This window comes from Mesoplodon bidens (genome assembly GCF_964165515.1).
Source record: "Mesoplodon bidens genome assembly, chromosome: 3".
NCBI lineage: Eukaryota > Metazoa > Chordata > Mammalia > Artiodactyla > Ziphiidae > Mesoplodon > Mesoplodon bidens.
The window spans coordinates 153,190,877-153,203,606 of record NC_138178.1 but is presented as its reverse complement, the minus strand read 5'-3'; the positions used below and the strand labels follow the sequence as shown (position 1 = coordinate 153,203,606).

At 46.8% G+C, this 12,730-nt stretch overlaps 1 protein-coding gene across 1 annotated transcript; it reads right to left on the bottom strand.

Annotated features, from left to right (window-relative positions):
• Positions 1-4,486: 4,486 nt before the first annotated feature.
• On the bottom strand, positions 4,487-12,380 carry AHSA1 (activator of HSP90 ATPase activity 1). The gene is made up of 9 exons (XM_081227560.1): positions 12,150-12,380; positions 10,592-10,782; positions 8,814-8,896; positions 8,295-8,412; positions 7,067-7,155; positions 6,098-6,226; positions 5,535-5,636; positions 4,998-5,049; positions 4,487-4,880 (listed from the first exon to the last, which is right to left on the bottom strand). Exons 1-9 carry the CDS (start codon positions 12,227-12,229, stop codon positions 4,708-4,710), a joined length of 1,017 nt encoding a protein of 338 aa, XP_081083686.1. The 5' UTR covers positions 12,230-12,380; the 3' UTR covers positions 4,487-4,707.
• Positions 12,381-12,730: the final 350 nt, after the last annotated feature.

Genomic DNA, 12,730 nt, shown 5'->3' with positions numbered 1-12,730 from the left:
CAGCGCCCTGAATGAGCACAGCAGCCAGGCTTGGGATGGGTTCAGAACCAGCCCAGAAGGATGGGTCATGTGCAGGGTGGGCTGGTAAATCAGCTCTCCCGGGGTGGGTGGCAGGGGAACAGCCCCAATTTGTAGCATTTGGGCAATTTCTGTGGTGTAAACGTTCCCACTGTGGCCCACTTCAGGCTCCCAAGGTGATGTCGCTGAATACGCTGAGCTCAGAGTTGGGAAGAGATGCATATGATCAGCTCTCCCAGCACACCTCGTGCCTCTTCCCTGCCTCCCCTCACCCCATCTCCCCTCCCCTCTGCAACCACACTTTCTTGCCTTCTGTGGGGTTGAAATGCTGATATCCCAACTGTCTCTTTTCATAAAAGCCTCCAAAAGTAGGGAACTTCAGTCCTAGCCCCTAGGCAGCTGCCGTGCAACTCTCTGGGAACCTCAGCAATAAAGCACTTTATTTTCAAATTCTGTCTGATGAAGAATTTGGAGCCCCAGCAGAGCAGAGAGGTGTAGGGGGCCCTTGCTTACTGTCCAAGCCAAGCTCCCCTGGACTGCGTTTGTGATTACCTAACCCTGCTGGGCAGGCAGAGCTCCAGGGTGCAGATTTTAGTTTAGACTAAACATCAGTTAGGTTATCTTTACTCGGTTATCTTTACTCAAACTCGTAAAGGGTTACCTGGGAGGCAGGGAAGAGCTAGCAGGACCTTAGGGGCACATTCACTCCAAGTCCTTTGGCCAGATAGATCAATTGCATTTACACCAGAGGAAGTGACCCCACTTCCCCAAGCAACTTGCTGCAAGGGGATCCGATGCAGAGTTGTCCCAAGAACTACACCTATGAGAGAGCCCTATCTTAGTTGGTACCCTTACCACACACTCCACTGTCACTTCTGGCATTTGGGGGAGTCACATCAGGAAGCAGAATGAGACAAGGTGTGTTGAGAGCCACTACCTGGAGAAACTCAGAGAGCCAGATATTTCCAATTACATGACACCTAGAGGGAGGTTTATTAGTCTGGTCCAGGATCACCGTGTAACAGCACTCTGGTGCAATTAGAATATTACAGGGTCAGAGAGGCCAGGATCTCGGGTCACTAGGTGGGAGCCAAGTTCCCTTCCCTGTCTCTTGTCTGGGGAATTCGATACGATTAGCACAGGAATGTTTTAATTATGTTTTAGCTGAAACTTTAAAAAAATAAATAACAAGATAGAGATATCCCAGAGTCTGTTTTCACAGGAAACGGCTAATTCCCCTCCTTTCTAATATAATTTACCTTGACACTTAAACACACTGTCTAAATTTAATCTATACCTAATGCTTTGTCTGTTACCCAAACTGAACTTAACCAGCCCCATTCTTAATCCAAGTGACATGCTAAATTGCTACCATGTCAGGCCACAGGTGAGAGAAACTAAAGAAAAGGGGGCTGGAAAGGAGCCTTGAAGGGGCTGGGGCGTTGATCAGCTATAAAATGGTGTTTATTCAAACTGTACAAAGGAGAAAGAGATGCTGTGCAGGTGGTTGCCGGCTTAGGGAACACCTGTGTGTGAGCAGAAAGAGTCACAGATGGGTCACTGACCCTGTTAAAGGGAGGATTTCAGGAGCCACTGGTATCAGAGCCAGGAGAGGCCCATGAAATCAGAGAGGGCCCTCCCCCGCTCTGGTCCAGTGTAGGCCGTCCTGGCTCACCTGGCTATTCTTCCCATCCCAGACACCAGGAGCCATCCGTGGCTACGCATCCAACACGAACACCACAGCTGTTTCTAACTTAGCTGCCCCGGCCACCTGGATGTTTGTTTTTGCCCCATTTTTCCTCCTCTGGGTTACCTCGTAAAAGGTTCTAGGCTAGGCAAGACTGGTCACATTGAGAGCTTCCCTGGTGGCCCAGTGGTTAAGAATCCGCCTGCCAATGCGGGGGACACGGGTTCAAGCCCTGGTCCGGGAAGATCCCACATGCCGTGGAGCAGCTAAGCCCGTGTGCCACAACTACTGAGCCTGCACTCTAGAGCCCACGAGCCACAACTACTGAGCCCGTGTGCCACAACTACTGAAGCCCGCTCACCTGGAGCCTGTGCTCTGCAACAAGCCACCACAATGAGAAGCCCACGCACCGCAATGAGTAGTAGTCGCTACTTGTCGCAACTAGAGAGAGCCGGCACACAGCAACGAAGACCCAACGCAGCCAAAAAAAAAAAAAAAAAAAAAAAAAGACTGGTCACATTGAATTCTTACTAGGGTTTAAAACAACCAACAGTACAAACCTGCCAGATCCTGCTGGCCTCCCTCGTCTCGTGGAAGACAGGATGTTTCAGATCCTTTGTCTCAGTGCTCACAAAAAGGACCCAGATGTGCTTCTTTGGCTCCTCTACTACAATTAGATTTTCTTAACATGTTGAAGTGCTTCTCAAAATCCACCCCTGGGATATTAAAATGTAAGCTCACAGGCCACACCCCACACCCACTAAGAGTACCTAGGGGTGGCGTCCACTTTCCTGCGTTTGACAGGCTCCCCTCAGGTGGTTCTTAGTTGAGGAGAACCCTTGGCCTAGGATTTGCAATTTGGCCAATTAACTAGATTTTCAAAAGATCAGTTCCTTCTCAAGGGAAAATGTGCAGGCTTGGGAGCCCAGAAGTCAACAAGTAACATGCCACCAGGGGCCAGAGCTTCTACATCCATCTCTAATGCTCTTATAGGTACCTATTATACTACCCCTTTTACAGATGAGGAAATTTGCCCAATTTGTTAGGAAGTGACACATTTACAATTCAAACCCAAGTCCAAAGTTCTGTTTTTAGCTCTGTCATTCTGCTTTTTAGGCTCCGATGGCTAACCAAAATGTTTTCAGTGAAATGGAAGTGGTGAAAATTGGAACAGCCATCAGTACTGGGGATATGAATGTTACCGAGCTGTCATATAACAGGAACTTTGCCTGGTGCTTTGGTTATTACTAAGACACTTGTAAACTTCACTTCAGATTTTTCCTAGGTATTCTGGAATTGGTAACTCTCCCGCCAGGTGTGAAAGGGGTCCTTTTTCGTCACTGGTCTCTGTTAGAAGGGGTCCTTGATTTGCTGTTTGTTTTTGTTGATTTTGGCCATGCCGTGCAGCACGTGGGATCTTAGTTCCCTGACCAGGGATAGAACCCGTGCCCCCTGCATTGGGAGCACGGAGTCTTAACCACTGGACTGCCAGGGAAGTCCCAAGGGGTCCTTGATTTGATTCAAGCTAGAGCACAGGTACTTTATCAAAAAGTATCTGTTCGAACCCCCAGGAAGCAGATATAATGCCGAACTAGGTGCAAATTAGTTCAGCCCAGCACTTGTCGATTAATTCAAGCCAAGGGGGGATATTGGGGATCTAAATTATCCAGATCAGTACTGATTTCCTACTTTAATTGCATTTTGGCCAAGTCACGTTGGTTGGATTAGCCTGCAGACCTCACTGCCACCTAATAAAACAGGCAAGGACAGATGAAGGAAATAGCTGTAACTGCAGGAGGTAGTGTCTGGATTAGAAGGTGCTGACTCACACTGAGGTCACCAGGGCGGGGCTTGTCGAGGAAAATGACCCTCCCTGTGAAGGTACAGTTTACCTCTTCCTGCAACGTGGCAATCTGGACCCCACTGGAACCCCTTCGTCAGTGCTCAGTAAACTTGCTTAATGGAACCAGGTCTTTAAAAATACTCTATATTCGTTTCTTCCTCTTTCTGGGAGTAACAACAGGCCTGGAATTTCCGATTCCAGGAAGGATGCCTAACATGCTAGAAATGCAGCTGCTTCTTTTCAGGGATGAACGCAACAAGGCAGTAGACAGTGGTTTGGACTTGAGCACTGGCTCTGCCGTTATGGTCCTTGTTCCAAATTCCAACTCTGCTAAATTATCTGTTGTAGGGTCTGGGATATGCGTTAAGAAATCCAAGGACTAGGTTCTTGTAAAACAGAAATGATGGTAGTATCTGTTTCATAGGGGCTAAATTATGGGCGCTAAATAAGCTACTGTAAGGGAACTGCTTAGTACAGTGCCTGGTACACAGTAACCACTCAATAAACAGAAGCTCAGTGAACAGAAACCCAAAGCCCACAGTTCCCCTTGGTCACAGGGCGGGGAATCTCTTTCCACACCTCAAACCAGCACCTGGTTGATCACCTCTTCTTGGAAGAGAATAAGAGGCCATGGAGAGTGGGAAGCCCAGGATGCCACCTGGACCAGCGATAAAGTTTCTTGGTACCGTTCACCCCAGGGAAACTCCACCCCACGTTTCCCTCAGTGAGGGGAAGAGACCCTTTTTGCCAGTCTGCAGTATGAAAGGACATGAGCTCAGGAATGCTTGCTGGTGAGAAGTAGGCTCTTTTCAGGCCTCTTAATTACGTACATTTACGCAGAATGGAGATAAAACCCCTCGGTTGTTTTTTTTTTTGTTCAAAACCTTCAAGGGAACTCAATACCAGCCACCCCGTCAACACAGGTTCCAGACATGCACGATTTTTAAATTACGTTTATTTAGCGTATGTACACATAAAAGAGAAATCACCCTCTGTTCCCACCCAGCAGAAAACATGCACAAACCCAAGGTATACATGAAGGGAAGGGGCCCCGGCCCCAAGTTAGTGGTTGGGATGGTGCAATCCTGTAAGTCACAAGCCCCAGTCAGGAGAGGGCTGGACTGAAGTGTTCGGCAGGCTGTACCCTCTGCTGCTGGTCCTAAAATAAGCGTGCGCCGTAGCCAAAGGTCTGTTTGATGCCCTCAAAGTAGTACCGCTGCCAGCCCTGCCGTGTCCTCTCCTCCTCAGGGGCAGGGACGCCTCGGCCTTCCATACACAGCTCAGTCTCTCCATTCTTGTCAATGAAGGTCAAGGTGATGGTGGCAAAGTGCCCTGGGGAAAGGCAAAGGGGAAGGAGGTTTCAGATCCAGGGTTTCCATGTGGGTCTGAGGCTAAGGGGAAAAGAACAAGTTCTGGGGGCAATGGCAATAAATACATACGCTTACTTACCTTCTGGCCAAGATTTAAACCTCCACTTCATCACAATATGTTTCTCAGGGATCTAAAATAATCAAAGAGGTCAGCCTATACTATAGACTGCAACGTACCCAATCCTAGCAAGCATCACCCATCTGCCTTTCATATGGGCCCATCATCTGCAGCTGTACTACTGATGAGGACAAAGTGGACCAGAGTTGGTAGCTCCTGCACTGACATCAGCCACAGCCTCTCCTCTTACTCCTAAGTTGGGTCCAGTCACCTGTGCCCACGTGAAATTTCAGTGCTGCAAACGGAAAGCCGTAAGCCACAAATGCATCTAACCTCTCCTCCATGTTTGATTTTTCCAGGAAGAAGCAATTTTACCCCACTAAAGAAAAATTTATATGAGAGCAAGAGAATTCAATCGTAGCATTCTTTTGAAAAACAAAATGCGGTTTTACTAACCAAAGAGATTACAGCCTTAAATTTTATCTACAGAGCTGAAAAAGGGGGAAATGTTATTCTTCTGACCAGACAAAAGCTATATCCTGGCAAGCACGTACTCACCAGATCAGTGAATTCTCCAGAGACATTGCCATCTACCAGGTGAAACTTGCCACCTTTGTCTGCTTCTAACATTGCAGGAGCATGGGTAAAGGCCTGAACAAGCTGCAGAGAAAAAGGAGGTTAAGAAGATGCGTGGCTCTCAGTGGGACCCAGGAGAAATGCCAGCTGACACCTGCATGCCTCAGCTCTCACTTCCAAAGATACTACTCTGCCCAAGAACCAGGTTTAGGCTCTTTTCTGTTCCACTAGAGACCAGGCTTCGACTCAAGTAACCCTTTCTGAACCTAGGATGCCATTATTTCAAATCCATTTATTTTTCTAACGAGAATGATTCCAGTGGTTCCCACTTACATGACCCAAAACTAGCATAAAAGAGAAAAAAGAAGACGAATCCACTTTGATGAGTGGGTTGAACAAAAGTGTTTTCCCTTTGCCTCTGAGTGTACAAGGAAAGCTTCATGGTTCCACTCAGCACTTCCTCCGCACAATGCGGGGATGTGCCCACAACTCCAGTCACTCGGGACGGCAGATGCCAGGAGCTAGAAGGATAAGACTATACTTACCTCCTGGGTGGTAAAAACTCTATAGAGCTCCTCTGGTGATGTCAGGAAGGTTTCTCTAAGGGTGATCTTACAAGTGGGGATTTTGACACCAACAGGTCTTGCCTGGGTTTTTGAAGGAGCCGACTTAGCCTGTGGAAGTGGCAGTGAAATTGTCAGTTTAGAGTAATGGTGAAACCATTACAATGAATGCTATTCATTCTCACAAACTTTTTCACCTCCAAGGCTAGTTATTCCGGGGAGTTAGAGGAAATTTATGTGCACGAGCATTTCAGTCAGAAGGGGAACTTTCCCAGAAAATCCTCAATGCCACTCTAGGTGAAAGAAGAGTGACACTCATTTAAAAGCCCACTGCTGAAGGGCACACCAAATCATAAGGTTATTTCTGAAGAGCCCCACGTGATTCTCAAGCAGAATTTCTATGCTTAAATAGCTGGAAGCAGCACCCCCAGAATATCCTTCAGTGTGCTGACAAAAGGGCAACAGGGCTGAAAACCAAGTGCTGAACCCAAACCACACAAGTTCCATCTCCAGAAAAAATATTTGCTCACCCTGCAAATGGAGTGAAATCCATCAGTTTCCTGTTAGGTGAAGTTAGTGATCTAAGTAACCCCTGATACCTTGATGACACCTTTAGTATCAAAGTATGAAATGTAGACATAATACTTAAGATGCATAGAGGTGAAGACCACCCTGCATTCATAACCTCCTCACGGGTTAAACACAACAGTCGGACTCTGAAGTCCCTGATGGCTTCCATTTGCTCTAAGGGGTCTGTTATAAATGAATGACCACCAGGTTAAAGATGGGGAGACAGACAACTACACTCTGTGGACTCTCTACAAAGCACCAGCTCTGGCTCAGAGGTTAGGGTGGGAGAGAAAGAGCTGAGATAGAGACTTATGAAGGAGGCAGTGCCTTAACTCCCTTTCCAGATGGCCTCCCGCCCCAGCACATGGGGACACCGGTTACCTTGTGCTCCTCAGTTTTCAGTGCTGGCTGCCCGGCTGGGTCTACTGACTCTCCATTCATTGTAGGCAAGATCATACCCTGCGTGAACTCTGAAAAGATAAAATCCCAGCTCTTGGAAGTTATTTCTTAGTAGCTGAGACTCAGGGTTTCATTGTAGTTTGACAAACATGGCCATCTTAACTCAGATGGAGGTCACGACAAGGGAGGGAAGAGTAATCCACTTTAGCGTCTTTAACTTTGATCTATGCCAGACAGGTATCTGAGTGTATGCTACAGAACACAGTATGTTCACTGGCATTGTTTTAAACCCCTGACTCAATTAGAAGCATCACGACTTGTTAACTGTATGTGAGGTCTACTGTGGATGGCAGCCAATGAATGCAGTGGCAGTTCCAAAGACTTCAAGAGTGTGCCAAGATACCCACAGCTGCATATTTAGTCCCCTTTCTCTACTCTGCCTTACCTCTGTAGGACAGCCACAACTAGTTATGCCATCAGAGAACTGGTTCCCACCAACAAAGGTTTCCACCTCTATAATGGTTCCCTCTGATGATCATCATATGTACTCTGACGCCATATGTACTCTGATCATATGTACTCTGATCACTCTGGTGATCAGAACACACCAGCAGAACTAGAATTCTAGGGGACAGCTGAGCTGACTACTATTCAAATAACCCTCTAAATGTCCCTGGAGAATGCGCATCAAAAATAGTGCAGGACTATGCTCACGTGGTGCGTCTGGGGCTGCCAAGTCTTTCGATCAGCAAGTCTAACAGAAATACAATCTCAACCTCAAATGTGAATTATATTTTCTAGTAGCCACACTAAAGCGTTACAACAAACAGGTGAAATTAATTTTAACAATACTCTTAACCTAATATATCCTAACTACCATTTCAATATGTTATCAGTATCAAAAAATTATTGAGACATTTTACTTTTTTTAAAAATACTAAGTCTTCAGAATCCATTGCGTTTTTTGTACTCACAGCACATCTCAATTTGGACTAGCCACGTTCAAGTGCTCAACAGCCAACAAATCAGACAACATATCTCTAGATCTTTCCCTTACTTAAAGCTTACAGACTGATTTTAAGATGAAATAAGCCTCCTCCCCCCCAAATTTTTATCCATTTGCCAAAGAAAGACCTGTCAATCCCCTTAATTAGCATCTGACGGGTGGAAAGCTATCTTCTCAAGGCACTCGTAACGACTCAAGGGATACCTGTTTTGAGGGTGCTGATGTAAAGTCCCATTGCTTCTCTCAGAAGTTTCACCCCTTCTTCCTTCATTAAGGCCACGAGATTTGTGTCAGGCTCATCCTTGGCAAGGCTCACACTAATCTGAGTGAAAGATCAGAAGTAGGTGGTAAATAACTTGAGAGGCACCCACATTGTGGAATGTCGGTGCTGAGCAATCAGATAACTGCTAACATTTCCAAAGGAAATGAGGGTTGAGGTTTTTGTACAATCCCCATGAGTGTTCCTTCTCGAGGTCTCTCTGCCAAGACAAAGGTGGCTAATGTTAGAACCCACACTACTCACTAAAGCAAAGTAATTAAATAAGCACAAGTTGTTCTGGGAGCTCCTGATGGCACCAAAGACCTAGAAAATCATCTGCAGACTGGGGTTCTGAATGCTGGGGCCAAGCCTGGCCTGTAATCTTGAATGACAGGTCATTTTTCTCATCTGAGAATAAGCGGATGTGGAAGACTCAGACAGATGAGGAAATAGAAAGCACAAACCTCCACTTCATCCACGCTATTTTCGTCAGACAAATTGGGGATCTCCACATGGCCCTTGTACTGCACCCCAGACTTAGAGGTACCTGTCAAAAGTAATGCAATGTTATCAGTCTCCTTCTCTCCTCTCCTCCTCTTCTGCTCTGGAGTGCTAACTACTATTCTGCTTACACTTCTTTTGGACAACTGAACTGACCTCCTTTATTCTGAGAGAATGCCATGCCAGGTGCAGCCACTGCCCCCAACCCTGAAATGTCTTTCCCCATCAGATTTCTTGAGGCTGTGCTATTACAGTGTGGGACCAAGAACTATGTGAATTTGGCACCAGCATGAACTCTGCTAAGGAGGACTTGGTTGACAGTCAATACAGACAGCTCTGCTAGAACGCTTGTCTTGAAAATACAATTGTGTTCCAATACTATTGATATATTAAGGGACGATTTGATCATAACATGAATTTCATGTTTGCTTATATGTGATTTCATCCTTGAGAAACACTAGGTGAACCCAAAGAAACCCAAACCCGGCTGAATGGAGCTGTATAGGAATACGCGAAATACACATCCCAAACATCTGTCTGCTGGTGACTTCAGTTCACCGTGTGCGTTTAGGAGCCGCGCCATCCACTAGTGGTGTTATAATGCTCCTTCTGATTTCAGGTGACGCCCCTTCCACCACCTCACAATAACCCACATGCCTCAAGGCTTCTGACGCCCACTTTCACAAGCAAACTTCAGGTCTTTGTCAAGGTAAAGCATCATATTTATGTTATTTATGTATTTCTTATGATTTAACAGTTAACACAGTGTAAACTGTGCCATCAATTTTTACATTCCTAAATTTAAAAAAAATCACTGATAAAACTTTTGAGTATAGTGTCACGTCCCTAAGCCCATCTTCCCTACAAGCCCTGTGGTTTTTGTTGCGAGATTCTGCATAGTGTGGTGATTTTTAGAAACACACGTGCCACGTTATAGCAGAACTAACTGTATTTCAAAGTTAACTCACAAAACACTTATTTATCTTTACTTCTCTAGGCCTCAGTTTCTCTATCTATAAAAAGGAGACTGGGCAAGATGATACCTAAGGTTCCTTCCAGACTGCTGTGCTTTAGTAGTTTGAAAAACAAAAAAACAGACGATAAATACATTTCCCCTCTTTATTAACATTCACTTGAGAAATGTTTATTGAAACAAAAATTTATTTCATGCTTTGCTCCATACATGTACCCTTTTAACTTTACTGTCTTTTAAAATTCAGCCTCCCAACAGTCAGGACCATCTAACATGGGCCCAATTCTATGTTAATATCTTCACAAAAGGGACATTAAGCTAGAGAATAAAACTGACCCAAGTTATAATCACATGCAAGCTTCATTACCACAGCACTCTGAACTGTTAGGGTCACACTGGAGAGAGTTAAAAAAAAGAAAGAAAACCAAAAAACTCCCCCTCCCCACTTTAAAATCATCCAAGAGGCAGAAATAGCTAGTCTGAGAAATGTCACATTATATGTCCCAACACAGACCAGGTCCAAAGATTCAGCAGCCCAGCTGCTTCATCAGTGGGGACCTGTGAGACCCAGAGAGAGGAAACCCATTTATAGTGTCCCACAGTGGCAGAAGAATTTCAGCATCCAATACTCTTTTCAATAGGACTCCAAAACAGCACTATCTCCCTTGAAAAAAGTTCATAACCTCTCAAAAACTGTCCTCCCCGGCTCCTGAACAGGTCAATCAAAATGCGGTTAACCTCTGTCCTAAAAGCCAAGCATAGACTTACCTGTCCAGTTTAGTTTGATGCTCCACTCATAAAAGAAGATAAGTTTGCCTTTGCGATTGTTAATAGATGCCTCTCCGTCAAGCTTATTCACTTCAGTCACCTCGCACTTGCCTTCCTCATTTTGCACACGTACTGCCAGGAACAGTGTTTTCAGCTTATCTGTGGACCAATTTGAAGCATCTCTCTCTGTCCTGCAAAACAGAAACAAAGCTATGGACCAGCAGCCAAATGAAGGGTACAACTGCTTGCTCTATGCAAGAGCATCCAAGGCTAAAGGAGGCTGGAAAAGAACACAAGACCCTCAGCCCCACTCCAGTATGTCCACAAACGTGTTACCCCTTATTGACAGTATGGGACTCCTAAACGGAAGACCAGGAGTCCCATACTGTCAATAAGGACAGTTGCTGTAATAGAATGGTTTCAAACTAAATGGAAAATTCTGCTTTCCTTTCTCAGCATGATGGTGCTGGGGTCAGCATTAGACACTTTAACGTGGCGCCCCCGTCTGACCAAGTGGAAAACTGTGCACATCTTGCTGAAGTCAGGAGCACACAACGGGGCCACAGAATGCAGTATTGAGCTAAAAGGTCCAGTAACGAATAAACCAATAATCTTGATCTCATTAGCACAGTGTTTTGACCTGTCAAATTCAGGCTATGCTATAAAGGCTCTACACATTCTATGCCCTCTAAATGGCCATGAAAACAATATAAGTCCAGCACTTCAAAACAAACAAAAATTAAGTCAAACACTCTGTGTTAAGAGGAAAGGAGGCAGGCTGAGATATAGAGAAGAAAAACTATCTACCTCCCCACTTTCTAACTAGTAGAGAAAACAACAGTAAAAAGAGCTGCAACAAAGTAAAAAGACAGTAAAGACAGTATGAACAAAGTTCACCGGACTCAAAAAGATAAGACATTACTTGTAGAGGATTTCATGAAGGAGAGCAGGCTTTTCAGAGTGGTTGGGTTATAAACCATGATTGCCCGGCAACCAAGCGCAGTCCCTGGAGCTACAATACAACTAACTTAATAGTTCCGGGTGAGAGGCCACGGCGCCTTCAGCACCACTGAGCTCTGGGCACCGGCAGGACACGTTCTAAACCTCAGCCTTCTAGAGCGAGGCAGCAGTGCCCTATGGCTGACTTTTAATTCCACCCGTAAGCCGGAATAGAGGAGTTCCAACCCTCCCGAGACGAACACTGCAGTCTCCCAACACAATCCACGGCGGTTTGGGTCTCACTGACTCCTGCGGCCACGAGTGGGAATCATCTCCCCGCTCAGGCTGAATGCAGCAGCCAAGGGGTTCTGTTCTCATATCTGAACCCCCTCGTCTGGGGCGCAGCCCTCCATGTCGTCCCGCCGCCTCCCCCGCCAATGAAACGGAGGCCGGAGGGTGGAGGGACCTGGGACTACGGACCCCTGCAACAGGAAGGACCCACGCCCATCTCCGGGCAGGAAGGGCTGCCTTGGCCCCAGCTTTGTCCCGGCCGAGGTTCCGGGGACCCTGCAGCCCTGGCGGCCGGAGCGCTCCCGCGGCCTGGCCCGCTGGCCCTCACCAATGCCAGTTGTTGACGTTGGTGGCGTCCGCCCGCTCCTCCACGATCCAGCGTGGGTCGCCCTCACCCCACTTGGCCATCGGCTCTCCGGTCGCGCCGCCACCAGCTCCCGAGCAGCCACAGCCACAGCCTCAGGACCGCCCGGACCGAGCCGCCCGGCAGCGCCTGGAAACTACTAGAAACGGCCGCAGAACCTCCTGGCTTGCTTTTCCCTCCACCTCCCCGCCCCCGCCCCCTCCCCGCCTTAACTTCCGGCTCCTCCTCCCTCCCACCAGGTGCTTCCGTTCCGCCTCGCCGGACCTTAACTTCTGTCTGTTCTAGAGATCCTTCAAACTCCTTCGGGTTATCGCCTAAAAGACACGAAATGCAACCGCTCACACGGTCATTCCTCACCCGTGGAGACACAAAGGACACTTCTCATTGTTTCCCTGAACCCTTAATCGGCCATGCTAAGCCTCATGGGAGTCGTAGTCTTGTTGACTGACCCGCAGGATAACCGCGGACAATGTAGTGGAAAAGACTTAAGCACGGTACGCTGCGGATTCTGGGAGTTGTAGTCAATAGGGCCCTGTGGCCCGTCC